This window comes from Sinohyriopsis cumingii, chromosome 4 (assembly GCF_028554795.1).
Source record: "Sinohyriopsis cumingii isolate HCF-2022 chromosome 4, ASM2855479v2, whole genome shotgun sequence".
NCBI classification, from domain to species: Eukaryota; Metazoa; Mollusca; class Bivalvia; order Unionida; family Unionidae; genus Sinohyriopsis; species Sinohyriopsis cumingii.
In genome coordinates this window covers 63,388,926-63,415,906 of record NC_142964.1, presented here as the reverse complement: position 1 = coordinate 63,415,906, position 26,981 = coordinate 63,388,926, and the positions used below count along the sequence as shown (strand labels likewise).

Sequence of the window (26,981 nt, the reverse complement as noted above, 5' to 3'; positions counted from 1 at the left end):
TGCCTTTAAAGCCGTAAATAGCAGAAGGAAATCGAGGGTCATGGGTGGAGCGAAGTATTTGGAAGTTCCGTACCTTCTCTCTTATATATTATGATAGAGAGGGTCCTATGTCAGAACGGCTCATCGGGGTAATCTAAGGTATTTTTGTCACTCTGTATGATTTTTTTTTTCCTTTAGATTATTATTTTTTTCTTAACATCAAGCTCGCGTCGAGCACCTGTGAAATCAAATATACTAGTTTCATGTCCAGATGGGTAGTTTGAGATTATGTTCTGATGTTTTGCCAAATAATGTTCTGTATCATTTATATTATGCACAACGTTCGATGTGTTTTACTATGTCCGCCATCTTTGTTTTGGAGACACCTCCAGTGTGTCAGATCATTGGTTTACATTTTTTCAATGCTGTAAATCACACATATAATAGTTTCATGTACATATTGATATTCTGAGGCTATGTTAAGTTCGATGTATTACAAAACAAATTTTCTGTATGACTAATATTATGTACAACGTTCAATGTATTTCACGACGTCCGCCATCTTTGTTTTGGAGGCAATTTATATATTGGAGGCACCTCAGATTTTCACTACGCGGTGTATACAATCATAATTGAATACCAATAAAACGTTGATGTAACTAGTTTTCTACAAAGAATAAATTATGCTCAATAATAGAATAATGCACTTACCGTCTCCTGGAAGGACAACGCATCCCTATAGTGCATCTTCTAATTTTCCCGCACCAAAAACTTGTTTGGAGGCCAATGTTTACTGTTTATACGTACGACACAATTATTTTAGTGTTTGATCATACGTTTGTAATTAACAGTGAATAATATAATTAGCATTCAATATTAGTTTTTGAATCTCAATATCTTAACGATATTTAATATCTATTGAGTCTTAAATAATTGTTAGCAATATGTACTGTTTTGGCGGAGTCTTAGACTGTAGTGCAACCGAAGGTTATGAATACGGGTGTCGTGCACACCAGTTTCCCTTCAGCCTGTATCAGGTTCGCATGCAAATGCAATACATAATCGGCTTCCAAAAGTGATAGGGAATGTTATCATTATCTAAATAGAAATTAACTGGAAATAATCATATTAGCAAATATGCATTCATTTCTGCAACATAAAAATTTCGTAAATTTCGGTACTAAGGAAAATCAAAGCCAAAGATAAAGCGTTGGGTACTCTTACGTAGGGATATAAGGCCTCCATAACGCTATTTCAGTACCTTTGGATGACTTTACATTTTTTTTGTAACAGAAATGGTCACCCGTTTCGCCTGTTAATTCTATTTATTGAATCCGTTCGTTATTGGGATTTTAATGATACCCCTATGAGTATTCTTAATCGTTATAGTAAATTATATCTGATCAATATTATTATTTAATACCAATTGTTGAGACTGTTGGTTATATTTATATGTACATTCTGTTATATTAAGTTCTTTATTGACTAGGAATATGTAAATTTTATTATATTGATTTATTTATTGACATTTTAAAACTAAAGTAAATCCTCTATTCTTCTCATTCAGATTTTATGTTGTTTATATACTTAGATAAATAATTTCCTCACGTTTAAGCAGGTAGTACAAGAAGCCATTATTTCTACAAGGATTTCGTCTGTTATAAGACGACTTGCTATATACTACCAGTACATTATAATATTTTGACCAATTCAAGGTCTCAATTTAAGGATTTCTTAAGTTTCAAAACAGGAAGTCATTTTCTAAATATAAGTGAGCTTGCGCTGGGGAAATTAAACTGGGGTGAGCACGTTACAATAGGCTATACATGGCGGCCAGTATGAATGGTGAAGGAAGAACAAGGGAAAACCCCGGAAAGAACCACCGACCCACGACAAAGCTACCAGCAGGCTTTCTCACATACCCATATTGGCCGAGCCCGAGACTCGAACCCACGTAGAAGTGAAATGGCAGTGATCTGTAACGGTGAGCGCTTTAGGCCACTCGGGGGCCCCATTAATGGTGCATATAATAAATTATCAAGTATTGGAACAGATAATGAAATTTGGGGCCTGAATACTCAGGATCCCTAAAGTATGACACCCAAGAAAAATCAAAAATAAAGAGAAACCCCTGCTGCAAAATTACTATTAAATAAAATTTCTTACAAAATTCTTTTTTATTTTTTATGGAAGAAACAACATATTACAACCGGAGGGTGATCACATGAACAGATACAAGTCTTTAAATGTTTCTGATAAAAGCCATCAGGGGTGGGTGGAACACACTCAATGTCAATAGCTTATCATAGCTAAGGTCAAAGATGTGCCCAAAAATAAAATCGACATAGACAATTGTCTCGCGAAATAACTGTCACTTGTTGTTTTAAGAAAAGAATCTTATTTGGTGGTGTATCAACAGTTAATCTGGATCCTTGCTACACACTATACTATTATATACCACTCATGGAACCAGACCAATCAAGAAAACAAAAAGCAGTGATGTACTACACAAATGTTCTCGCACACATTATGATTCTTTAAACCAGTTGGAATAATGTTAATAGTCTTTCAGATGTTGGACATTTTGAAAATAAATATAATTTGTACAGAAAAAGGGCCAACTTCATTATAAAAAGCGCATTATTGACAATTATTCTGGATGGGATTATAAAATAATGATTCAGTTATAAACAGCTGAGTTTCCAACCCCAACCCCATGTGGTTTTCTGGGTGTCTAGTGGATTTTTATGGAGGTCACTCAGTAACTCACGACTGCGCTTATAGTGTGGTCCAAGTTTCTTGACCCTGATGTGCGCGAATTATCCTGGTAAAGGTGTATGTGGGAAACATGTTCAGTTAGTCTTTCTTTCAATTCACAGCTTATTTTTTCTATAATAAGCAAGTTAACAGAAGGACTTTCCTAAACAGGAACTAGTATTTTCAGCATTTTTCAGCATTTCTTGAATCTTTTCACACGTTTAAATGATTTCAGTTTTATGTAAAATTTGTTCAATCAAATGGTTGATTCTATAAATACTTCTTATGCAAAGTCACCTTGTCTTTTAAAATCTGGCTTTGTTTTCCATACATGCCACCTGTTTTTGTTAAATCTTTGTAGACTGACCTTGTTAAGTTTACCAGTTTGTTAACTTGTACGTAAAACACTTTTGTACATGTATCCACAACAAATACGACTCTGTTTTTACACACATATAAAATACGTAATTAATTTCTTCGTACTCTTTAAAATATCTCACTAACAGGGACATGCAATGTTGCTTATTTTAACATCATCATCACTAAAAATAATCTCTACAAGTCGCATATTTTCTTAACACTGGATTGTACCTTTTTATGCTGTAATTTAAAAAAATAGCACTTTTATTTCTTTGAATGTGTTTCTCACCATAACCAAACGACCACAATTTTATCCTCTACAAACCTGTTATGAAACTGGAGTTATCTTGGGACCGATCTTGTTACTTTTATGTTAAATATTCATTCAAGTGCTGATTGCAATACCATGCAGCTTTGTGAACATATTCAAATTAATATTATGACTGCTCAATAAATTGTTTTCAGGGACTAAATGGTGTAGTGATTGAGCAGTTTAGTTTTGGAAGTAGTAGGATGAGAAAGGCTTGATGTAGTCATTCATATATTCATTTCATATGGATGAAGAAGAAAGATTGAAGTTGTATTAAATGTAACTTTTAAGGCCAAAAATATACAACGTAAACAGCTGTAACTGTTATGACCATGTCTTTGGTGTTCATAAAACTCAGGTGAACCTTGCTTTATCGGCGTGTCATGTAAAGTCTATTTTGAATCCAAGACCTTGATTCAAGTTCAAACCCCATATTGTTCAAATTATTCAGTAAAAAACTGAATTTCAAAGTCACAGAAATGTTACGTTCTGTAACTTTTTTTAATCATAGAATATATTTAGAATCAAAGAAATTTCTGGATCTTTCCACCTTTGTTTCTTTTACTATACTGATTAAGTAAATATACTTCATGTATTTACCTATGCTTGTATTGCGTATAAAGATATCTAACATTGACAGGTTAGGAAGAAATCAGGTGCAAATTAACGTTTTAACTTAACCTACTTTAATTTCTATTAAAAAATAGTTTTGTGTATAAATACAAAGATATGTGCATTTATGCAACATGAACCCCTCTTTTCAACTTAACACCCCATGAATAAATTCAGAATCAACTACTAGAAATCAGCCTTTTTCTGGCATCAAGTATATTACTCGATTTCACGTGATTGAGCATTGAACATAACTCATAAGAAATTTCAGCGTAAAGACTTCAGTTATTGTTGAATGACAAATTCCTTGCAGATTGTTTTTTTCCAGCAAGGACTTATCTGGAATTGGATTTATGCCTTGTTGTTTATCAGATGTGTGACTTTTTGTATGAATTTTTTTAATAGCAGTTATGCTACCTGAATTGTTCACAAGAATTATAACACATCTCAAAGTACATAAATATATATTGTTTGAAAACTTCCTGCAACCATAACCTGATCCACATGCTCTCTTCTTCATTTCTTCACAACAGTTTATTATATGTAAACTGGTTGCTTTTTGGCTAATTATATATGGCATGCTATTATATTTTAAAGGAAATTAAGGAAATTGTTTACATTCTTTTTGCCACTGATATTTTGTATCACAGCTTAACAGGTTAAGAAATAGTTACTAAGACAATATTTTCAGCCTTTGTCCCATACCTTGTGTTCATTTATCCTTCTTTCTAAGTAGTAAAACTCCAATGATGCTTTTGCAAATGTGGAGTATATATTATGGTTGCCATTAGCTGATAGTAAGAACGAGGGTGAGTGTTTTTTTTTTGTAAACTATTTACCTCACTGTATAGGAAATTTTAAATATTCTTTAAATGAGTGTGATGCTCCTACTGTTTCATTCCTAGAATAGTATAATGAATTTCGTTTCAAACAAGTTATTTCCAAATGACTGGTAAATGGTAACAAAGTAGCTCTTTATTTTATATGTGGCATCTAAAGAATACTAATCAATGCATCTGAATCTTTCCCTGTTATAAATACTGAGCTAACTATCTGAGGATGTAAATTATGTTTCAAATCTTTCTTGAGTGCCCACATATTGGGCATGGGGGGGGGGAGACCACACACACCCATTTCACCTCTCAACATGTTTTGGCCTACATCAGCAAAACTTAATAACTTAATAGCTGACCACTACATATTTGCCCACCCCAACCTCATGGAAATAATTATGTGGGTGCCCCTGAAATCTTTTTTGCACTTTTCCACATTTTCTCTGCATTTCTGCATCATAACGAGTTAAGCTGACAGTTGGCAATCTCTAAAAAAATAACTGACATTGATTATATAATAACAGATTGGCAATGGTTGAAACACTGAACTGATTTGTTGATGAACTGGCAGATATTAAAAATAAAATATGATGTGTGCTACTTTGGAAGGCTGAAAATGTTATTTTGGCAAAAGGCTCAATTTAGTCATTAGTGTCTTCCATGCCTGCAGATATTCTGCCTTGTGAAACTTTAGGTGCGCAGCATGTGCAGATCTCTCCCAAAAGTGTACATCCAAGTATTCATCTGGAAGCCTCTTTCTCCACATTGCCAGCATGCTATTTATCATCTCTTTGTCGCACATGGGATCATCCAGCGAATACAGAAGCAAAGTAGGAACCACTGTAGGCTGTTCCCGTACAAATGTGTACAAAGCATCATATTGGTCCCTTGTTGTCTTTCTAGTGATATCATAATAAGCATTGAGAACTTTAAGAATTGCTCTTTTTGTCATTGGGGTACCCGGAAGCACTGCTGTAGCTATTCCTGTCGACATGTGGTCATAGGTTCCCATTACAATACTGTCATAAATCTGACCGATCACCCTCTTGTGAAACCAGCCATACTTTTCTGAGTTTTCATACGATTGTTTCAGACATATTGTATAGTTAAATGCTCCAATTGAAAAGGCATGGACAAAATACTTTTTGCTGCATCTATCATTTAACAAATAATTAAAAATTTCCTCTGATAGCTTTACGCCATATGGAGGCCACAGAAAATGTTTTAGTTGTCCTCTGACAGTCAAAACATCAAGACCTATGTCATGGTATAATTGACAATATTTTTCTATCGCTGCTGGTTTTGCATAGAGCCAGTCAAAGATAAGAACTAATGCATTATCTTTCTTGGAAGCTAGGTCTTCAGGTAACTTTCTAAGCGTCAAATGTTTTGATATTTTTGTTGCTGCTACACTATACAGATTAACAGCACTCTTCCTGAAGCTGGCTCTTTTAATCCCTAACAGCGCTCGGCTGAAGAGAGAACCCGTCAAAAGTTGCATATTCACTGGCTACCTGAAAAAGAGGTATACAGTAGCAATGATGTTTAGGGTAAATTTGAAATTATCTCTGCTGATTTCTCATGAAAGGCAGACATAGTAAGAGAAAACAAGTGTTTACAATTTGTACAAACACCTCAGTGTTCTGTTATGTTGTGACTGGTAAGTCCCATGCAGAATTCTTGATCCCTTGAAAAACATTCTTAAACCCGGACAAGATATAAAAGATATGCGAGAGTTCCTTTTCAACTAAAGATGAGCTGAGAGTAGTTGTTTATGATTATTGTGGAGGCATACAGGAATAAACATTGGCCATAAGTTTACATGGAGATTACCTTTGGTGGACAAGGGTAAATCTATGTTAAATGAGTCCATATGTTTAACACGGGAATGGTATTATAGGGACGAAAATGTTTATGGGGACAAAAGAAAATGTAATGTTAAAATGGTGAAGAGGAAAATGTTTTGACATTATATCAGACATGGGAAAATGCAATGTTAAAATTTTGATCTACTATCCAAAAATGTAATATATACTATCCAAACACAATACATATACAATCCAGCACCTGCTTTTTTTATTACTGTCCAAACACACACCTCTACCACCCAAACAAAAGAGTAGGAAGTGTTGATACATATAGTTTCATACACATATATAGAATATGGGGGGAGTGTAAAGGTAGGAGAATGAAATAGATGCACATAAACATACTACAATACCTTACATACATACAAACACACATACAAGAAAAGGGGTATAAGGGGGTTGTAGTTATCAAAAACAAGGACAAATACAAAACATAAAAACACATAAGACACAACTTTTTGGAAAATAAGACTATTACATCTCTTTTCTAGTGATCTGGGTGGCCACTTTCTCTGCAGCAGTTCCTAAGGAAATAAGGTGGAATATAACAAGGGCTCTATAGAAACAAAAGGCTGGCACATGTACGGTACCAAAAAACAAACAGCTTTAGACTGCACATTTAAAATATTGTGAGGATGAATTCACAAAAAACTTTAGGTACTCATACTCAAATATCACCAAACAAATGCACCTTTTCTTTTCTTCTGTTGGTTCATTTCCATAACAAGTATGTTTTCTGTATGATGAAAACAGATATTACCTACCAATTTTTGCGAGTCAATGTACTTTACTTCACTCTTAACAAGTTTATATTGATATTGTTGTGCCCAGCAGAGGTCAAACATACACGAGTTCATGTTTTATCTCATCTTATTTCCTATGCATCAACTTATAAACATTTAAAACTGTATACTAATTAACATATTTATTCTTAGTTGTTGGTTTTTGTGGGGGGGGTTGTGGCTGATCTGCTGCTTGGTATATTCTTTTCATTTCTTTGTTTAATGTTAGTAAATCACCTTCACATATACGTAAAGTGTAATGCCAGGTATTTATTCATGTATGTTTCTTTGTTAGGAATTGAGAAGTTTTTCACCTGTAAAGAAAACTGCACTGCATTCCCAGTGATCATTCTTGGGATCAGTGCTAAAAAAATGTGACGCCCTTGGCCCTTCTAGTTTTAGAATGGACCCGTCCGGTATTCTATAGTCTGGACATGCCGCCCTCCCCATTTGTTTGTACCCCCCCTCCCAATTTCAATACCGAAAATCCTTCATGTGATAAAAAGTGACAGAACTTAGTCAATTCATTCACTGATTTATAATTTCTAACCTGAATGCACAGGCACTTGATTCCGGGGTAAGCTAATGTGTACACTCACCAATTAACAGTTAATTAGTGAGTGTACACATTAGTTTACCCCAGAATCAAGTGTCTGTGCCTGAATGTGGCCAGAGTGGCCCAAACACTGGCATTCTCTGCACCTTTCATGTTTAACAGACTTTCTCTGCTAACACAGCACCTAGACCAACAAGTATGTCTCCGTTGTTTTTTCTGACAGAAAAAAAGGTGGAGACCTACTTGTTGGTCTAGAAGGAAACGCACTGACGATAATGATGTTAGTGTCCTACTTGGGCATAATCAGGTTTGAAATTTTAAATCAATGAATTTACTAAGTTCTGAGCATCTTTTGTCTCATTTGTGCTTTTCCTATTTTAAATCGGTAAAGGGGTACAACGAAACGGGGCAGTATATTCAGACTATAAGTGAGGTGCCTGGCGGGCTGGTCAAAAACAAATTCTAATTTGCCTGAAGAAGTTTTGATTATGCTGATGAAATGTGTAAATGTGGGTGTGTGATTCAGATTTTTAATGTAGCTTTAACAATTTTTCAGTCATATCGCCACGATGTCTGCAATGTGGCAGTTTATAGTGATGTCTAGCACTGGGGCATCATGCCGCAGACATGTAACATGATATCCCACCCAGTCACATTATTCTGATACCAGGCTGACCAGTCCTAACACTAACCTCTTAATGCTGAGTGCCAAGCGAAGCAGCTGTTAGTACCATTTTTGTAAGTCTTTGGTATGACTTAGCTGGGAATCGAACCCACGACCTCCCGTATCTGAGGCGAATGCTTTAACGAAATGTGTAAATGTATTTTCAAGATGTGAATATATATGCCTTAACATGGCGCAATTTTAATTTGATGACCATTGTCCTACATGAAATCGAGATCGGATTTTAGTCAAATTGAAGCATGATGTCATGCTGAAAAGATGATTTTGTGCTCCCAAACCTGGACACAATCGTGTTATGAGAAAATATAATTTTCAGTAATCTTCAAAAATAAAAGACAAAAACTACCACTTTCAGTATATGACCATGACTTGTAGCATGTATAATCAGTAAACAGTCGTGATTGGAGCTGATGTAAAATTATAAATCGACATAATGAAAGCCAAACATGTCAAGCATTAACCACCATTTCAAATATTACATAACTGGCTCACAATAGCTAGTCATACATGTATGAAGGCTGCATTGGGCAAACCCATTGTGCTAATTTGCATTGGTAGGATCAAGAAGTGGATCAACCCATTATAGATAAATCAAAGAGATGCTAGATGCATACAGAAGAACAAAAGTTATTACATATCATTGCCTTGAATGCGAATGTTTAAGCCATATGCATTATATTTTAACAAGTTTGTGACCAGCAGCAATGTTTCTTTTAAGTCAGATTTTACTGCATATATAGGATGCTGAGCAAGATCATTTCATTTGTCAGAATAGTTCAAGTGTAATTCATTTTATAAGCTGACTTAGAATGCAATTAGCTATCAGCAAAGCCTAACAAAAATAAATCTGAAAACTCCTGGTTGACTGAGTTTTACTTTGTGAAGTAAGCCAGCAAAAAAAAAAAAAATATAAAAAAGGGGGGGGGGCTATTAATTCTTTACACAGACTGCAAACAACCAACACATCAACATATGTCAACTCACTTCTGACCAGGATTCACTCAGAGAATCCAGCAGAGAAGTTTGAACACCAGGACCATCCAGTCCCTAGTGAGTGTAGTGATGAACACTAATGACACTTGCATTACCTTCAAACCCCTTTGAACTCTATTGAATTCATATTCGAATTGTAGCTATTACAACATTGTGTGACAATATTAAAATAGGTGAAATATTGGGCATGTGGAAATTGGAGTCCAGGCTTGAGGAATTTCAGTTTGGGCTTGTGAGTTTATTTAAGTCACCAGCTCTGGGCCTGTGTCTAAAAAAATTGTGGGTTGAAACTAATTATTGATGATTTTATCATTGTGGCTTATTTTTTGTTTTTTGTATTGCTGTTAGGATAAAACATTTGATAAATTTACATCTATAATATTTAAGGCTACTGTGATATTATAACTGGCTAAGAATTTCCATTGTCCCTATAAACTGTCAACCTTTTATCGCTTCACCATTTGAACACTGCATTTTTGCATGTCCATGTAAACACTGTTGTCCTGATAATACCATTTCTATGTTAAAACTCTGGAGCAATTTAACAGGGTTTTCCCTTGTCCCCAAAGGATCATCTCTGTGTAAACCAATGGGCTAATGTTAATTCCCATATGTCCCCCAATCATCACATATGGCTACCATTGAGGTTTTCAATAATCTAGTTAATAAATGCCTTCGATAGCTCTGCTTTTCCCCCCGTGTTATGTGTTTAGGCTCTTACAAAATGTAACAAGAAAAAAGTGAAGGCAACAAGCTTTGTAAAATTTAACAAATAATTTATTTCCCTAGAAAAACAAGGTAAAAATGAGAAAAAGAACTCATGGTTCTACGACTCAAATCCAAAAATAATCCAAGAATAATCCAAGAATTAAAAAATAGAAGTCCCAGTAATAAAGGTCCTAATGAAAGTGAGTTCAAAACCCACTGAAATCCAAAATGGAAGGTGATGACGTATCCTGTGGTCAGCGTCGTACTGATGTGTCAACAGTTCTTTACTGAATCACAGAAAATAATATTCCAGTGTTTGAATTCTGTGTAAATTTCGATAACTGTCCTTGTCCAAGAATTAATTTTGAACACTAGTATTTCCTGGCAAAAAAAAAAACTTGTAATCCAAAATAAATTGAAGAAAACAATAATTAGCCCAAAAACTGGTCAAAACATCAAACACTTTAACTTCTCTCGTGTTAAGGCACTAATGACTATTCTTTCTCAAAACATCAATAATAAATCTAGCTACAACGCAAAACAGATGTCCAGATAAGGGTCAATCCTCTGGAAAAACTTAATTGATACATGTTATTTGTCACATACTCCAAATATGGCCTCAGTTTCACTTCATGAATCTTACTCTGAGAAAGAATATAAAAAGAAATTTTAAAAAATTGTTTCCCACAACTCTTCCTGTTTCTGAATCATGGTCAGGAAGTAGGTCAGCATTACATACAAAATTTTTATTATTAGTTGTTTATTACTGAATTAAATTTCTAGGCAATGTCAAATCCAGTAAATAAAATTGCATTACAATAACATGTAATGGAATTTAAAAAAATTAAAACTAACAAACAATCAAATTAAATCAATATGCTGTTACCGGCATATTAGCCACACCACTTTCCTAAATGGTCTCATTTTCATGCAAGATTTTATCTGCGTCATTGCCCATTTTCTTTTATTTCTCACTGCATAATTGTCTTTTTTTTAGGATTTTGGCAATGCTTTTATATTAGCCACACCACTTTCCTAAATGGTCTCATTTTCATGCAAATTTTTATTTGCGTCATTGCCAATTTTCTTTTATTTCTCACTGCATAATTGTCTTTTTTAGGATTTTGGCAATGCTTTGACTTTACCGGTTCTGTTAATTATCTTCTTTTCAGAGCTCTACATCCAGAATTGAGCTGATGGCATAATGGTACCAAATGACTGACCACCGGGGGCGGGAGGGGGCAGAGCTTAATGTGCAAGGAACATTGTATTTTGAAATAAACAAGGAAACTATAGCTGTGACTAGTACATCATTAAACAGCTGTAGTTTCTGTCGGGCTTTTAAAAAATACTGTCGCTTAGCAACATGTATTGTAAGATTATGTTTATTCATATCTAGATTTTATATTTTGAATGACTTTTTTAAAAGTGATAATAATATACATCACTGAAAATGCAGCATTTGTGTAATTGATAACTCTTACCGATGTATTTCCAGTAGGAGTACCTGGTTTCGTTTTGTCCAATCGACAATCTAACATTGCTCTCTATGATAATGATAGTGTGTGACATGCATACTAAAGCAGAACAAAGTATTTTATTTCAACATATGTTAGCATCGACGTCTATGGAAAAACAGTTGGTATCGTGATACATTAAACGTTACAAATAACGAAGCATACATAGTCCTACGTGTAAGACCACGACGCTGATATTTGTTTTGGGCGTAAACAACATGTGATACGTCTTACATGTAGGACTAGAAGCATACAGTGACCAAGGTCTTCCGGGTGTGAATTGAAACATTGTAATTCTACTCAACACCTCGCAAATTCTAAACGAAAGTATGAAACAAAAACACTAGGGAGCACTAGTCCTACATGTAAGACCTCGATGCTGATATTTATGTTGTTGGCGTCACCACTAAGTGAATCTCTGGCATTCGATATCATGAATTATATAATGCTTACAATAGCACTTTGTATCTCAAATAGCCCACACCATCATGCAAGACAGTCTTCGCCGGTGGCCTTAGCCTGGTACACGGCCCATATGTACCTTCCACCCATATTGTAAGTGGTTAATAGACAATTCGGCTTAAAGACAATTCGGTCCAACTTGGACCGAAAATAAGACCATCCCGCATGAGGTGCAGTACCGGACAAAAGCTGATCAAATGAGAAAGTTGAAATTTTCGATGTCGTATGTCGAGAAATCCAATATCACGTGTCGGATCAAATTGCATGTCCTTAAAGTTCCATTTTCTAGATCGATATTTTAGATTTTATATGTTGAATTAAACAGTGATGGTTTAAAATTCTATTTCCTATGTCGACGTTTTACAGTGTATATTTCGAATTACACAGCGGTGGCTGAATATGTAAGTAACTCTTTGTGATGAAAGTTCCATTTCATATGGCGAGTATCTGTTAAATTTCACAGCAACAAGAAGCAGCCTCCTTGTGTAAAAATTAATGCCGTCAGTTCACGAGAGCGACCTCCAGCAAAGAAATTCATACTAATTCTCGACCTGTGAATAGTAACTTTCAAACTGTAAGTGCATGAAATGTAATGGCGCCTCATAAAATCTAATGTCCAATCACCGCTGTGTATTTCAACAGATACAATCTAAAAACTCAACATGCGAAATGGAATTTTCAGCACAACCAATGTGATTCAGCATGTTCAATTGAAACTCCCGACATACAAATTCAAAATTTCAGCAACCGCCGTACTTCAGAAGATACAATCTAACAACTCGACATTGGACATCGAATTTTCAACCAGCGCTGTGTAGTTCAACAGATGAAATCTAAATACTCAACATATGAAATGAAACTTTCAACATAATCTCTTTGAACCAATACGTAAATTATGAATTCTCGACGTATGACATTGAAATTTCAACCACCGCCGTATAATTCAAACGACATAGTCTAAAACCTCGGCATAGAAAATATAACTTTCAGCAACTACTGTTTCATTCAACATATACAACCTAAAACTGTGGCCTAGAAAATGGAACTTTAAGGACAAACATTTTTGATACAACACGTGAAATTGGAATTCTGAACAAATGACATTAAAATTTCAACGGCCAGCTTTTCTCCGCTACGGTGCCTCATGCATTCGCCCCATCTTGAAAGTCAGTTCGGTCCAACTCGAAAGACAACTGAACAAGGCAACTGTGATAACAGTTTTAACAATTTGTGTTTTCCTCCCAAAAATAAATAAAGTATTTACTCTGAACGGTGAAAAGTATTAAAATAGTACTATCGTATAGCTTAGAGAATTTTAATTCGTACTCTACAGAGATTCGAACCCAGCTCCGCGGTTAAACGGCACCTATCGCCTTGCCTGCACGCACCAGCCCATATTGTATCACGCCAAAGCCCGCGTCACCTATAATGATGCGACCGAGTCGGTGTTATATGCACTCGTGCGTAGCAGACACACTCGCATATCGACCCAATAATTAAATCTCATCTATCTACACAATCATTCCGTATTCCTATGAAAGAAATCAAGGTATAAAGGATTAATTATAAATAATTACAATTATACACCAAGCACTTTCCGTTCTGTTTAAGTGAATGATTGTAATTCTCTCTCTCTCTCTCTCTCTCTCTCTCTCTCAACTAGGACAAAATATTTTTGACAATTTTTAACAGTTGTAAAAAAGAATTTAGTAAAACATGGAACAAATTTAAACAAAATAAACTAGTTTGATATTCTTTTAACAATAATTATTTATACTCCGTATGTACATATATATGAGAGAAAACACACAAATATATATTTTGCGCGTTCTAATTAAGATGTTTTTATACATTTAATTTTTATAGAAAAATTTATTTGCACCCGCTAAACGACATTCTTAGTTCAAGTCTTCTGGTCAAATTATCAATATTGCTTTACGGAATAATACTATTTAATATGTATGCATATTCAAATAGACTTGTACAATCAGTGGCTTAATTACCGTTGTAGCAGGTTCAGCCGTGTTGTGGAGCCCGGGCGTGTTGGAGGCCCGATCCAACCAGGAAACAAAATATAATTTTAAAAAAGTGACAGTATGGGGAGGCTGTACAAATAGTTTGCCGTGGGTCCCGTAGTGAGATAGTTACGCCACTGTGTACAATTTTCATTAGAATACGTATAATTTTTCCAAGATTGGTAATACCGTCCATGAAATATTATAACAAATATATTTAATTTTAGGCTTCACGTTGAAATTCTGTTGCACATGAAACACACTCGACTGTAACGGTGCTACAGATTAAACACACATGGTTTTATAAAATATGAACCATGTATTTGTTAAAAATTAACGATAGGGATACTTCAAAAAGATTTCTTGTGATTACCTTTTAATGGATACTTATTTTTGTTTCCTTTTTACAATCAATGGACGACCTGTAATTGTATTAATTGGCGACAAGAGTAAATCAAAGACCCTTAATAACCATCATATGTGTTTCATTAAGACTTTCATGGAAGTGCTTCAAAGGGGCTATAGGAATTGTTTTTACATGATATTTTCTTAAAATAGGTTTTTTGATTAACGTGTGTCAAGCGTTGGCCTATATATCTATAGAATAGCACGAACTATTTATAATGTTTCTTTTGTGCAAGTCCTACTTTTGTATTAATATAGTGCTTCCTTGGCTAGTCGATTTTTATTTCGCTTAATAATTTGGACTTAAGAGTTATAGAGTTATTGTGTGTGTGTGTGTCTTTCTTGTAAGTTCAGGCAATGAACTATCCGTGTATCCATCGACTGAACCGCAAAGCGCGGAAAAATAACATCAAGTTCTACATGAGACTGACGCTATTTTACAGAGAGGCACAAAAGATACTACCCCAAGTGAAGATGGTATCTGAAGGCAAACTTAAAAGACACCAAAAATATAAATCCATGCCATGCAGGGAAACCGTTTTAGGAGTTGGAATCAGTAAACAGATAATGTCATCAATGTCTGCAGTCCTCTAAACAAAATACAAAACATAGAGAAAAACGTGGAATCATCTATGGACCAAACAACTGAGAAAACAATCAGCTAATACCACAGAAACACACAAGGTCTTTCTACATTACAGAACACGTAGTTCTAACAACCTCTGGATTTAATGGAAGATAAAAATCCCATATAAGCGGGCTTACTTTTTTACAGGTCTGTAGGCTCTGCATGCCAGTTAATTGGTAATTTATACGAATCAGTCTTACTAAAGAAAACATTCTGCATGCATTAAATTGTATAATGTCAAGATAGTTTAGTTTGTTTTAAATTTGTGAACCTTTTCTCATATAAAACTTATTAAATTTTAGATCCTAATTAGATTGAGCATGAAAAGGTGATTTCAAACCAGTGCACACGTTCACAGGTAGGAACAGATTATTGTATATTATTGAAATGCATTCTCACTTTGAAGAACAAAATAAATGCCTGATAGGAAAAGGTGACAACCATTGTTTCATACGTTACATGCATTATAACCCAAAAGACAAAAAGATCACAATTCTATATGGTACTGTTGCTAAAATCTAGAATTTTGAACTATACGGTATAATATACAAAGTATATAAAACCTGTCCAAAAATATTTTGTCCGTTTCAACTAACGCGCGCGTGTGTGTGTATATATATATATATATATATATATATATGTTTGTTAAATATTTGTTAAAATTGTTGTCACTGTTATATTGTAAAGCTGGGCCGAATTGTCTTTTGAGTTGGGCCGAAGTGTATTTCAATTTGGGCAGCCGCCATGTATAGCCTATCGTGTGCTGAAAAATGACGTTAAACCTTACAACAACAACAACAACTTGGGCAGAATGGTCTTATTTTCTGTCCAAGTTAGGCCGAATTGTCTTATGGCCGAATTGTCCGATACCATTGTAATACTATATAGTACTAGTCTAAGACTGTCATTCGGGACACCGGTTTATTAGGCTGGCACCCTAATGTGCTGTAATGCTTCGTGAAGCGTTATGGGAGTCACGGTACCAGACTAACCGGTTTCTGAACTCACAATCTCTTAAACGCTTATAACAATATTTTGATATTTCAATTCCAACTATCTTTGGCAATCTCGAAATGAAAGTTTTTGAAGTTTAAGACTCAGTGGCATTTTCTCAGAGTTTGCAGAAATTCAGGATGATTCGGGTATCTGTTCCTAGTTACAGGAAAGTAGAAGAAGGAAATGATTCTTATACGGTAATATTTTTGTGAACAGAAGAACTCTTCTGCTACGAAATAAATTGGGAGTATACTTCGGTTTGTTTATGTTTTGTCACAGGAGTCTGACGTTGTATCAGTAGAGTACGGCGAAATCTGACAACACGAAATCACCTTATCGGAAATATAAATGAACACAAAAGTGTTCATTTATATTACCGATAAGGTGATTTCATGTTGCCAGAGATTTCGCCATACTTTATTGATAAAACGTCAGATTCCTGTGGTTTTGTTTACATGTTCACCTGTACCTTAGTCTGACTATACCTCCACGTTTGTTTGTACCCCCCTACAAACCGATTTAATCTTTACTGTGATAAAAAGTGTACATAACTTAGTCAATTCATTCATTGTTTTATGATTTCTAACCTAAATCAAATGTGACCAGAATGACCCTAACACGGCATTATCTGCGCCTTTCATGCGTCTATACTAAAGTACAAGTCACACGGGTCATGTAGGCATTCAGCATTGATTATTTCAGTAATGGGTGTAATTTTTTAGAATTTGATTCTACATACCCTCAAGTGGCAAGTATTCACTTCATTTGGATACGTATACATCCATATTCCTTTGGAAGGTCATTATTTAAATGCTCAGATAGGTGCATACAGCAAAATCAGTGTTATAAAGTATGTATACATTTTTAGGACAAAATGAACCTAAGGTGTGATCCTGTACAATCCGGATTGAATGTAACACGCTGTGATGTCACAATGAAAGCTATTCATATTGATTATAAAAAAATACTGTACTACCCTAGACTGACAAGTAGGTCTCCACTTTTTTCCTCTGACAGCGGAGACCAACGTTGTCAGGCCATATTCCATACTGAAGTTTTACACTGTTTTAACCTCCCCATCAGTTCTGACTATCGGACGCTAGCTAGTAATTAATACATTTATTTTGACTGACCTTGGTATGGGGATGGTAACTAAAAACCCTCTTCTTTTAACCTATGGCATTAAATCCTTCAGAGTACTCACTTTTTTGTAATAATCCCTGTCAGAACAAAACACCTATCTATACATCTGTTATTGACCTTATTTTTAAATTGCTGATGCATGTGTGGAAAGCAGCATCACCCCAAGGCAAGAACAGCATCTGGAAACCTTTTAGTGAGGAGTATATCACTAGGAACTGACTAATGCTTGGGATGGAACTGCGGTTAGGTTTGTTGTTGTTGTTGTAGGGTTTAGTGCCATGTTTCAGCACACGATAGGCTATACATGACAGCCAGTATTAAAGGTGGAGGAAGAACCCTGGAAAACCCCCGGAGAGAACCACCAACCCACGAGAAGCTACTGGCAAGCTCTCTCACATACCCACGTTGGCTGAATCCGAGACTCGAACCCACGCAGACAGAGGTGAGATGCAGTGATCCGTAATGGAGAGCACTTTAGACCACTCAGCCACTCCGGGCCCCTAACTGCTGTTAGGTAAAACTAAAGTATGGATACAGCCCAACAACATTGGTCTCCACTGTCAGAAAAAAAGAAGAAAAAAGCGGACACATACTTGCTGTTCTCGTACTACCCTGGATTATGATGATTTCACTTGACATGCTCTTATTTTGACCCAAGTTAAGGTGCAGAGCATTCATTACTCAGGATTGAAAAGACTTTGGTTAAAGAAAATTTGTATGATAGTTTAAAAGAACAGTTTATATTTAATTTAAAATGAGTAAATGCAGCATACATAACCCATGTGACTTGTTGCATACAATATGGGGAAGTTGATTTCCTCAGACATCATTGTGGCATAGTTCATCCTTTTCGGGAACTGCTAATTCCGTAGATTACCATCATGTTTAGAGTTTACAGTTATATCCTTTGCACACATGTACATAGAAATTACACCTCTTGTTAAATCCACTTGAAAGGCAAATTTGTAATTGTCATTCTTTTCCTTTGCTTGATTTGACATTGTAAATATTGGAAGCAGATGACACAGTTATTTCCTTCTACGCACACACACACACATATACATACATGTGTAGTGGTGCTACACCCCTTAGCTGAAAATGAACTTGTCCAGGAACTGGCGAACATGTCGTCATTTGCACTGAAAACTTCTTTTTGGCATGAAACATGCAGACGATAATGGTGTTTGGGTCCCACCAGGGCATAATCAGGTTTGAAATTTTAAGTCAATAAATGAAGTAAGTTTTGTGCATCTTTTATCTCATTTGTGCTTTTTGTCTTTTAAATCGGTAAGAGGGTACAAACAAACAGGGAGGTATAGTCAGACTATATTGATATCTATAAATCTTGCTAAAGGTCATTTTTTAATTTTTAAAATTGTTATATTGGCATAACAGTTTTCAATATTTAGAATTTCCACCAATGTATGATTCCCAAATAGCAAGTACCCTGTTTACATGGTGTATAACAGGTATAGTCTTACAGTGTAAGACATTGACCCCGATAACAATATAAGGGTCAGTGTCTTACATTGTAGAACTAATTGCAGGTATTTAAAGTGTATCTGTCGGTATTTGTATTTAACACAGAGCTTATCTATTTCAGGTAAATAATAAAGTTGAATTAGAACATGCACATATCTTCTTGGAGATTCTTCACTAAAGATAACTAAATTTTAATTCACACAAAGCTTAGAGCCACTTGAGCTAGCCAAGAAACAAGAAATTAGAACACAGACCAACAAGTAAATCTCTGCCTTTTTTCTGACATTACTGGTAACAGTGACCAACTGGGTGAGGTATTATTTCACAATGGATCTTTATGCAGAAATACTTGCAAACTATTGGCACCTCTTAAGTAATTAATAGATATATTTTTATTGACCTTTGTATTTGGATGGTAAGCAAAATCCTTTTGACCCATAGCACTAAATCCTCCAGAACACTTACTTTTTTAGTAGTAATCCCAGTCAGGATAAAACACCTGTTTATCTATCATTTGTTGACCTTTTTAAAATTGTTGATACATGCATAGACCAACAAGTAGATTCTGCTTTTTTTTCCTGACATTACTGGTAGAAGAGACCAACTGTGCCAGGCCATATTTTGTAATGAAGCTTTCATCCTCCAATCAGTTCAGACTATTGGATGCTCGCTAGTAAGTTATCCATTTATTTTGTCTGACCTTTGTATTCAGATAGTTAGTAAAATCCCTCTTGTTTTGACCCATGGCATTAATCCTTCAGAGCACTAACTTCTTTAGTATTAGTCTCTGTCAGAACAGGACACTTGTGTATGCATCATTTACTGACATTTTTTAAATTGCTGATGCATGCATAGAAGGTAGCATCACCCCAAGGCAAGAGTACTGGCGTGACTTAACCACAGTACTGTTGTAAGCATTAGTTCCTAGGGATATAGTCATCACTAGAAAGTTTCCAGACATTACATTTGCCTTGGGGCAATGCTGCTTTCCACTCTATGGAGGATGGGGGGAATAAAACCCATTATACACTGTACATGATGTTTGGTGATCAGATGAATATTTCCTTGATCCAGACTACTGTTATCACTTTCAGGTATTCAAGATCGATGTTTTTCATTCAGGTAGATTCCACAGTATTGAAAGGAGATATTCTGAATTTGAAGACCTTCACAAGCAGGTTTGATTTCTTTCTTTCTGAAATACAATATCGGTTGTTCTACCAGTGACTAATGGTGAATACAGTTTTGAAATGATGGTTTATTTTAATAAAACGAACCTATTTGAAGACTGAAAAATTAGGTTGTTTTGCTGTCTTCTGCCATATTTGCCTTTAAGTCACAGACATCTTATAATTTTTAAATTTGTTTTAAAGTTACATAACTTTTATTCCCAGACACAGTGTTTCCCATTACGCACATTTGTGTGTCAGGGATGCACGCTGGAGAAAATTGACGCACACATTTTGTTGCTGTGCGTTTTTTTGACACAAAGGATTTTCATAATGTGATCAGGATTTATTAATACCCAATGCATTGGACAATGGATGGCATCGTATATACTTCGAGCATATGCATTGAATGGCTACCTGCTTTGTTTGCTCCATGCCTTGTGCTCCTCTATTCGTATAGCAGAGTGCGATGCAGGGAACATACAAAACAATGAACCAGACTAGCATAGGCAATGTTATGATGGAGTAGCTTCCCCTAATCTTCCGAGCTGTCATGCTATTTTCATTGAGTTCAGCAAGCGGTCATCTAGATGTTTAACCTCAATGCTTGTTGCATTAGAAAGTGATCTCCAGATTAAAACGTCGTGCACTAAAATCATTAGCGAAGAAAGTGAAAGAAGTCGAACACAGAAGAGTAACTGTGGATCTAACTTTAATGAAAAATGGAGAAAATAATTCTCTTGACTGGAATACAGCACTTCCACTAAGATTACCAATGTGACTTCTGAGCACGTGATTGCGAAGTCAAGACTGCAAAAGTGAATATAATCCTTTCATGACAGGGTTTTAGAATTTTTAAAAATCTGCCCTCGATTGCCACAAGATATCTGAAGAACACATTATAACCCGAGACATTCTTTCACAACAAAGAAATTAGTAAACTTGCAGAGACAAGTGCGTTATTTGGATTACAAAGTCAGCGGGTCATTGCAGATTTTTGTTTTTTTTTAAACTTTGCTGTAATGAAAGAAAGATCTTAAAGTTCAAGTGTAACTTACTAGAAAGAAGATGAATCATTATCCTCCTTGATATTTGGATAAATGTGTTCTAAGATGAAGTACAATGAAACTGATGATAGTACACATTTTATGAAAGGCAGTAAATTAACTGCCATTTGGTTAAAAATATTTATTTGGCTTTTTGTATTGGCTTGTATGTAATGTGTTGGGCTATAATATTGCTTCATATTGATTATAAGGAGACCGTTAAAAGTAAGACTTTAAAAGAAAAATAAACTAATAAAATTATTCTTTGAATGGACAATGCATTTGTTTGTTAATTGTGCATGTTGGTTTATTTGTATGTTTAGAGAGAGAGACTGTTATGCAAGTTGCAATATCCTATTTCAAGCTGAAAAAGTACAAGTCATATGAAAATTTGTCAGTACATTTTTGCTCCTGCCATTTTTTATTTGACCCCCAGTTCTGACACCAAGGTTTTCTTTTACCCTCAATTTTACACCCCTGGGGGATACACTGCAGACAGTATTGGAATTTTTTAAGACTCAAAAAGTGTCCCCCACTATTAGTACCAAAATTAATTAAGAAATTATGGGGTTTGAATTGCAAACTGATTCTGATCTTCTCTCTCAGACTGGACAAGTCCTGAGTCGGTGATCTACTTGTTCTGGGGATTGATCTCCCCAAGATGGTTCTGGCCATGTCATGGTCTTAAGTATTCCATCCCTGTCCAGACTGACTCTTCCTTTGTGTCTACCTATTGCCAGGAGTGCCCTGCAAATGAAAGTATTCACACCTTTGATAAAGGAGAGAATCTCATGAGTATAAGGCCCTCCACTTTTAAGACCTATGTCTTTTTCACTTTTGAATTGTCCAACACATTATGATATTTTATGCACAGTCTGATGCTTGTACATGTGATATGAGCTTGAAAATTTGTTTGATTTTCTGATAACTCAACTATTTTGTGTTAATCCTAATTGTTGTCACATTGTGCTCAATATACTTATATATTGTACATAAAACAGAAGGCCTAAAGATAGATTGGTTCCTGTAACTACTGATTATCTTTTCTAAAGAAAGTCATCATCATCATCATCATCATTATTATTATTATTATTATTATTATTATCTAATAGTTTTAACTTTAGCATGCAGAGTGAGTGAGTTACATGTGCTTTCAGTAGACCCAAACTATCTTCAGTTCTTATCAGATGGTTCCATGTTCCTGATGACACAACCAGGCTTTGCTGCTACGAATAGGCTGCTCTCATTGTCATACACATCTTCTCTTCAATAGATATGTCAACAGAAGCATCCTTGCAAGATCCTGTCTGCACTCTCAGACATCATCTGAAGTACACAAAGATACTTCGGGAACAAGAAAACAACTTTTCTCCCAGTCACATGCAGGAAAGAAGATATTACTCCTCAAGCTCTAACATTATGGCTGAAGTGGGTCATATGTTCTGTGTACTCTGAAGTTTCAAGAAATCAGATTAGCTCTTGAGCCCATGAAATTAAAACAATCTCTGCAAGCCTCACTTTTGAATGCAGTGTTTTGATATAAGATATAACAGAAGCTGTTGGCTGGCATGAGTTGTCAGCCTTCTCAGACTTGTATCTCCAAGATGTATCCTCGTTTAGACAAGAGTTGAATCTGGTGAACCAGTGGCTGTGGCCAATGTCAGCTTAGCCTTCATTGTGGGGATTACCAGCATTTTTGCTAGTTATTCACCAGGGCTGAGCAAATCCCATAGCCCGACGTCCCGGACTAGTCATTTTTGAAGTCGGACAGGTAAAATTTTCCAAGTCACTAGTCCAGGACAAGTGCTTTTTAAAAAGTCAGACTAGTCCTTATTTTTTGTTTTTTAATCACTATATCTACCTTTATTTGGCCAATCATGCCCTCTGGGCGTACAGAATACTTGATTCTACCCCTCTTCGTGTATACATTTACATCCTGTTACCGCTTGACTGCATATTGGACTAAGTGACCAAATTATCGGAAAATCAAAACACATCAAACAAAAGAAAGCCAGTATGATCAATTAGCAGTGTTGTAAGCAGTTTTGTTGCAATGAGTTTACTCAATCTAGATCATAACGAGCGGTTCACTATGATTTTATCCAGCAAGTCAGTGTAATTAAATTAATGAAAGGTACTTAACTGACATCAGTGTTGGTTTCCTTTATGAACCGATTAAATGACAGTAATGATTCTTTAATTTTTAATTGATTATACAGGTGATTAACTTACACATGCGATATTGTGTTTGAAGCAAAAGAATTACGCTAATTAATGAGCTGTTTCAGTTTGTATTTAAAAGAGAAAATTGATGTTATGATCACTTTAGAAGTAGTTGTCAAGCAAGCTGATAGTTACTCTGTGGATAAAATTAGTTTGCTAAATTATTTTTGCAAGGAAGGTAATAATGGTGATTCGGTGAAGGTAAATTTTTTTGAAAATGGAGGGATAAAACGTAAGACGGATACTGAGTGTGCTGTAGCTATTTCTGAGTGTGAATGAGGATTTAGTTCAATGAACTTAATCAAGACTTCTCTAAAGAATTCCTTAAACCAAAAGAGTTTACAAATGCTAATGAATATTTCTGCAAATGGACCAGAACTTGAGGACTTTAACCCAGACACAGCTATCAACTGCTGGCTTAGTACTGGTGCAGGTGGCAGACATATACATGGACATATTTTCAAATCCATCGCTAAAACATACATACATGAACCTGAAGAAGCCAAATGTATAACAACCAATGTTTTTGAAAAATTAAATTCTTTTAAGAAATAATTATGTTGTATATTATTATTTATATTTCTATGGATTAAGTACATACGTCTCATCAAATCTTGGCAAGTGATTATTATTTTGGGAACAGTGAAAAGTAAAGTGGGACTAGTGAAGAGTAAGGTGGGACTAGTGAAGAGAAAGATGGGACTAGTGAATTTTCTGAAGCCACTTGTCCTGGACTAGTGGTTAAAAAAAAATGTGCTCAGCCCTGTACACAAACACTTTATCCATAGGAAGAGTTCAGTAGCTCTCTTCTTAACTAGGTATGATTCTGACAGGCTATGTGACTGTCATCTAACCGCTGTGCTGAATTCAAGTTAGGAGAGTGGGTTATATTTCATATAGGGAATGCAGCCTTTCTTCTTTATTCAAATGTTAATGTGATCAGGAAACAGAATTGAAAGAGAAAGCAAATTTTTAAAATGTATTCTTTCTCCAAAAATACTTACCTGATCACGCTAACTCCCTCTCACCTTCCCACCATGTTAGCAGACTCATTGATCCATAGCTTAGCTTAAAACTAGAGACACTTGTCAGCATCAGGTGGAGGTAATAGGCATGGGTTATTGCCCATTATATGATATAGACAATGTGTGTGTGTGTGTTGTGTCTGATTTTGATTTTTAGCATAACTTTAACAATATTTAGTCATGTTGCTACAATGTCTGCAGTGTGGCAGTTTACAGTGATGTTTAGCACTGAGGCATCATGCTGCAGACATGTTGCATCATGACCCACCCAGTCACATTATTCTGATACCAGGCCAACCAGTCCTAACACTAACCTCTTAATGCAGAGCACCTAGCGAGGCAGCTGTTAGTACCATTGTTTTAAGTCTCTGGTATGACTTGGCTGGGGTTAAAACCCGTGACCTCCCGCATCCAAGGTGGCTGATATAGACAGAAAATATGTTGTCATTTGATAGGCTAGATTCACAGGTAGCAAGTTTGTTCCTTATATTAATGTGATATGGCAAGTATTTTCTGAGAAACATTTTTTACTTTCAAAATTGGCTATTTCCTAAAGTCTTTAATGGATTTTGTTCATACGTATGTGTAGGATGAATAATCATGAAGCTAAGGCAATTCATTAATGTGTGCTCAACCTTTTGACATTGGACTTAAGGTATCATGCTTCACAGCAGTGCATTAAGTGAGGGCTTAAATGCAGTTCCTAACCTTATTGTTACTTTTCCAGCTGAAGAAAATGATAACAGCTGCCGAATTTCCTCCAAAAAAGGTACTGAAATGGAGCCCAAAGGTGCTAGAACAAAGGAGACAAGGGTTACAGCTATATCTGCAGGTATTGTATGATGAAGAGAACATAATATTGCAGCCTTTCACTAAAATATGCATTTTCTGTTTTGACAGGATGGATTGCAACTTGACTTAGTTAAAATTCCTGTGGAAAGAAACAGCAGTTAGGTAATGAACCAAATAGAACTTGGATGGGTAGAGAAGGATAATTTTATTATGGAGTCTCTATGGATGGAAGCTAAGCATGGCAATCACTTTTGTGTGCAGGTTTCATCAGGACATCTTTCCAAACCCTTGAATAATCACAATGTTAACATATTATTGACATATCTTTTAGCTATATAATTGGCAGGCTGGATAAAAAGAAAATTAAAATTAAAATTTCCACATAATGATGGGCCCTGGGTGGCAGAGGGGTCTAAGACACTTGCCTTTACAGATTACTGATATCTAAATCTGCCTGCATGGGTTCGACTCTCAGCTTGGCCAGTGTGGGTATATAAGAAAGGTTGTCAGTGGCTGAGCATGGTTCATGTTTCTTCTGGGTGTTTTCTTAGGTTCTTCCTCCACCAAATATACCGTCCTCTATTAATAGCCTATCATGTGCTGAAAATGATATTAAATCCACAAAACTGAGCCTAATTGATGAAATGGGATCCATTGGTATATCTGCCTTATGGCTGTGTTATAATGAAGTGCCTTATATTGAGGAAGTGTTGTCCTGTATTTAAATTATTATTTCATGCAATAAAGCCGAAAAGGGGTAATTGGTCAAGCATCAATGTGCTGTTTAGCTGTTTTGTAAGAATAACAAGTGCATATTGTCTGCTGTTTTAAATATGTGTGTGGGAGTGTTGGGAATATCTGCTGTGTCTATGTTTACCTGTTTACAGTGAGTCAGCTGCAAACAGCATGGACCCATAATGTACCTGTAGGTCAGGGTATGCACTGTTTGCTTGAAATAATTATAATAAAAACCATAGACTATGATAAGCTGGCACATTAAGCAATAACCATGGACTGGGTCTACCCCATTTGCAGTTCATGTACTGGCTGGTAGTCTGGAGTATGTAAATAAGGTATGATTTCTGAGGTTTGTCATAATTATTTAAAGTAAACACCACCAAGATGCAAAATCCAAGACCAGTTTCACATTATTGTTTCCATAGACAAAATTCAAACTCACCTCTGTCTGCGGCGGTTCGAGTCTAAGATTCAGCCAATGTGGGCATGTGAGAAAGCTTGCCAGTAGCTTCTCGTGGGTCGGTGGTTCTTTCCGGGCTTTTCCGGGTTCTTCCTCCACCATTAATACTGGCCGCCATGTATAGCCTATCGTGTGCTGAAAAATGGCGTTAAACCCCACAACAACAACAACAACAACAACAAAATTCAAATGATTGTTTATGATGTTAACCCCTATGGTTTTTAGGAGATCAATGTTGTAAACAAAAAAAAGTTAGTGTGCAAAATGTAAACAAGGTTACCAAAAGCACTGGCAGAAATCCTGAAGTTTTGTAACATCAGAAACATTCATGGATGATTTAATTTAGCCCTTTTGCTATGTAATGAACATATATGAAATTGATTCATAGTACAAAAAATAGTATAGTTGCTGGTGTTGAGTTGGATGCACAATCTTAT

The 26,981-nt window shown here is 35.6% G+C and overlaps 2 protein-coding genes across 3 annotated transcripts in view; one reads left to right on the top strand and one right to left on the bottom strand.

Moving 5' to 3' along the window:
- Positions 1–3,884: 3,884 nt before the first annotated feature.
- LOC149801328 (transmembrane protein 53-A-like) lies at positions 3,885–12,578 on the bottom strand. Its single transcript, XM_089955370.1, has 2 exons — positions 12,414–12,578; positions 3,885–6,365 (listed from the first exon to the last, which is right to left on the bottom strand). Exon 2 carries the CDS (start codon positions 6,350–6,352, stop codon positions 5,471–5,473), a length of 882 nt encoding a protein of 293 aa, XP_089811496.1. The 5' UTR covers positions 6,353–6,365; positions 12,414–12,578; the 3' UTR covers positions 3,885–5,470.
- The window catches only part of LOC149801327 (sorting nexin-24-like), a 28,430-nt gene continuing 13,076 nt past the window's right edge, over positions 11,628–26,981 (top strand). Inside the window, exons 1-3 of one of the 2 annotated variants that reach the window (XM_089955373.1) lie at positions 11,628–11,650; positions 20,186–20,269; positions 25,282–25,386. In XM_089955373.1, the coding sequence (XP_089811499.1) occupies positions 11,648–11,650; positions 20,186–20,269; positions 25,282–25,386 (192 nt within the window). In that variant the 5' untranslated portion in view covers positions 11,628–11,647. Of the gene's footprint in view, positions 11,651–16,429; positions 16,664–20,185; positions 20,270–25,281; positions 25,387–26,981 lie in introns of those variants that run through there. The other variant, XM_089955372.1, reaches the window with a different exon arrangement.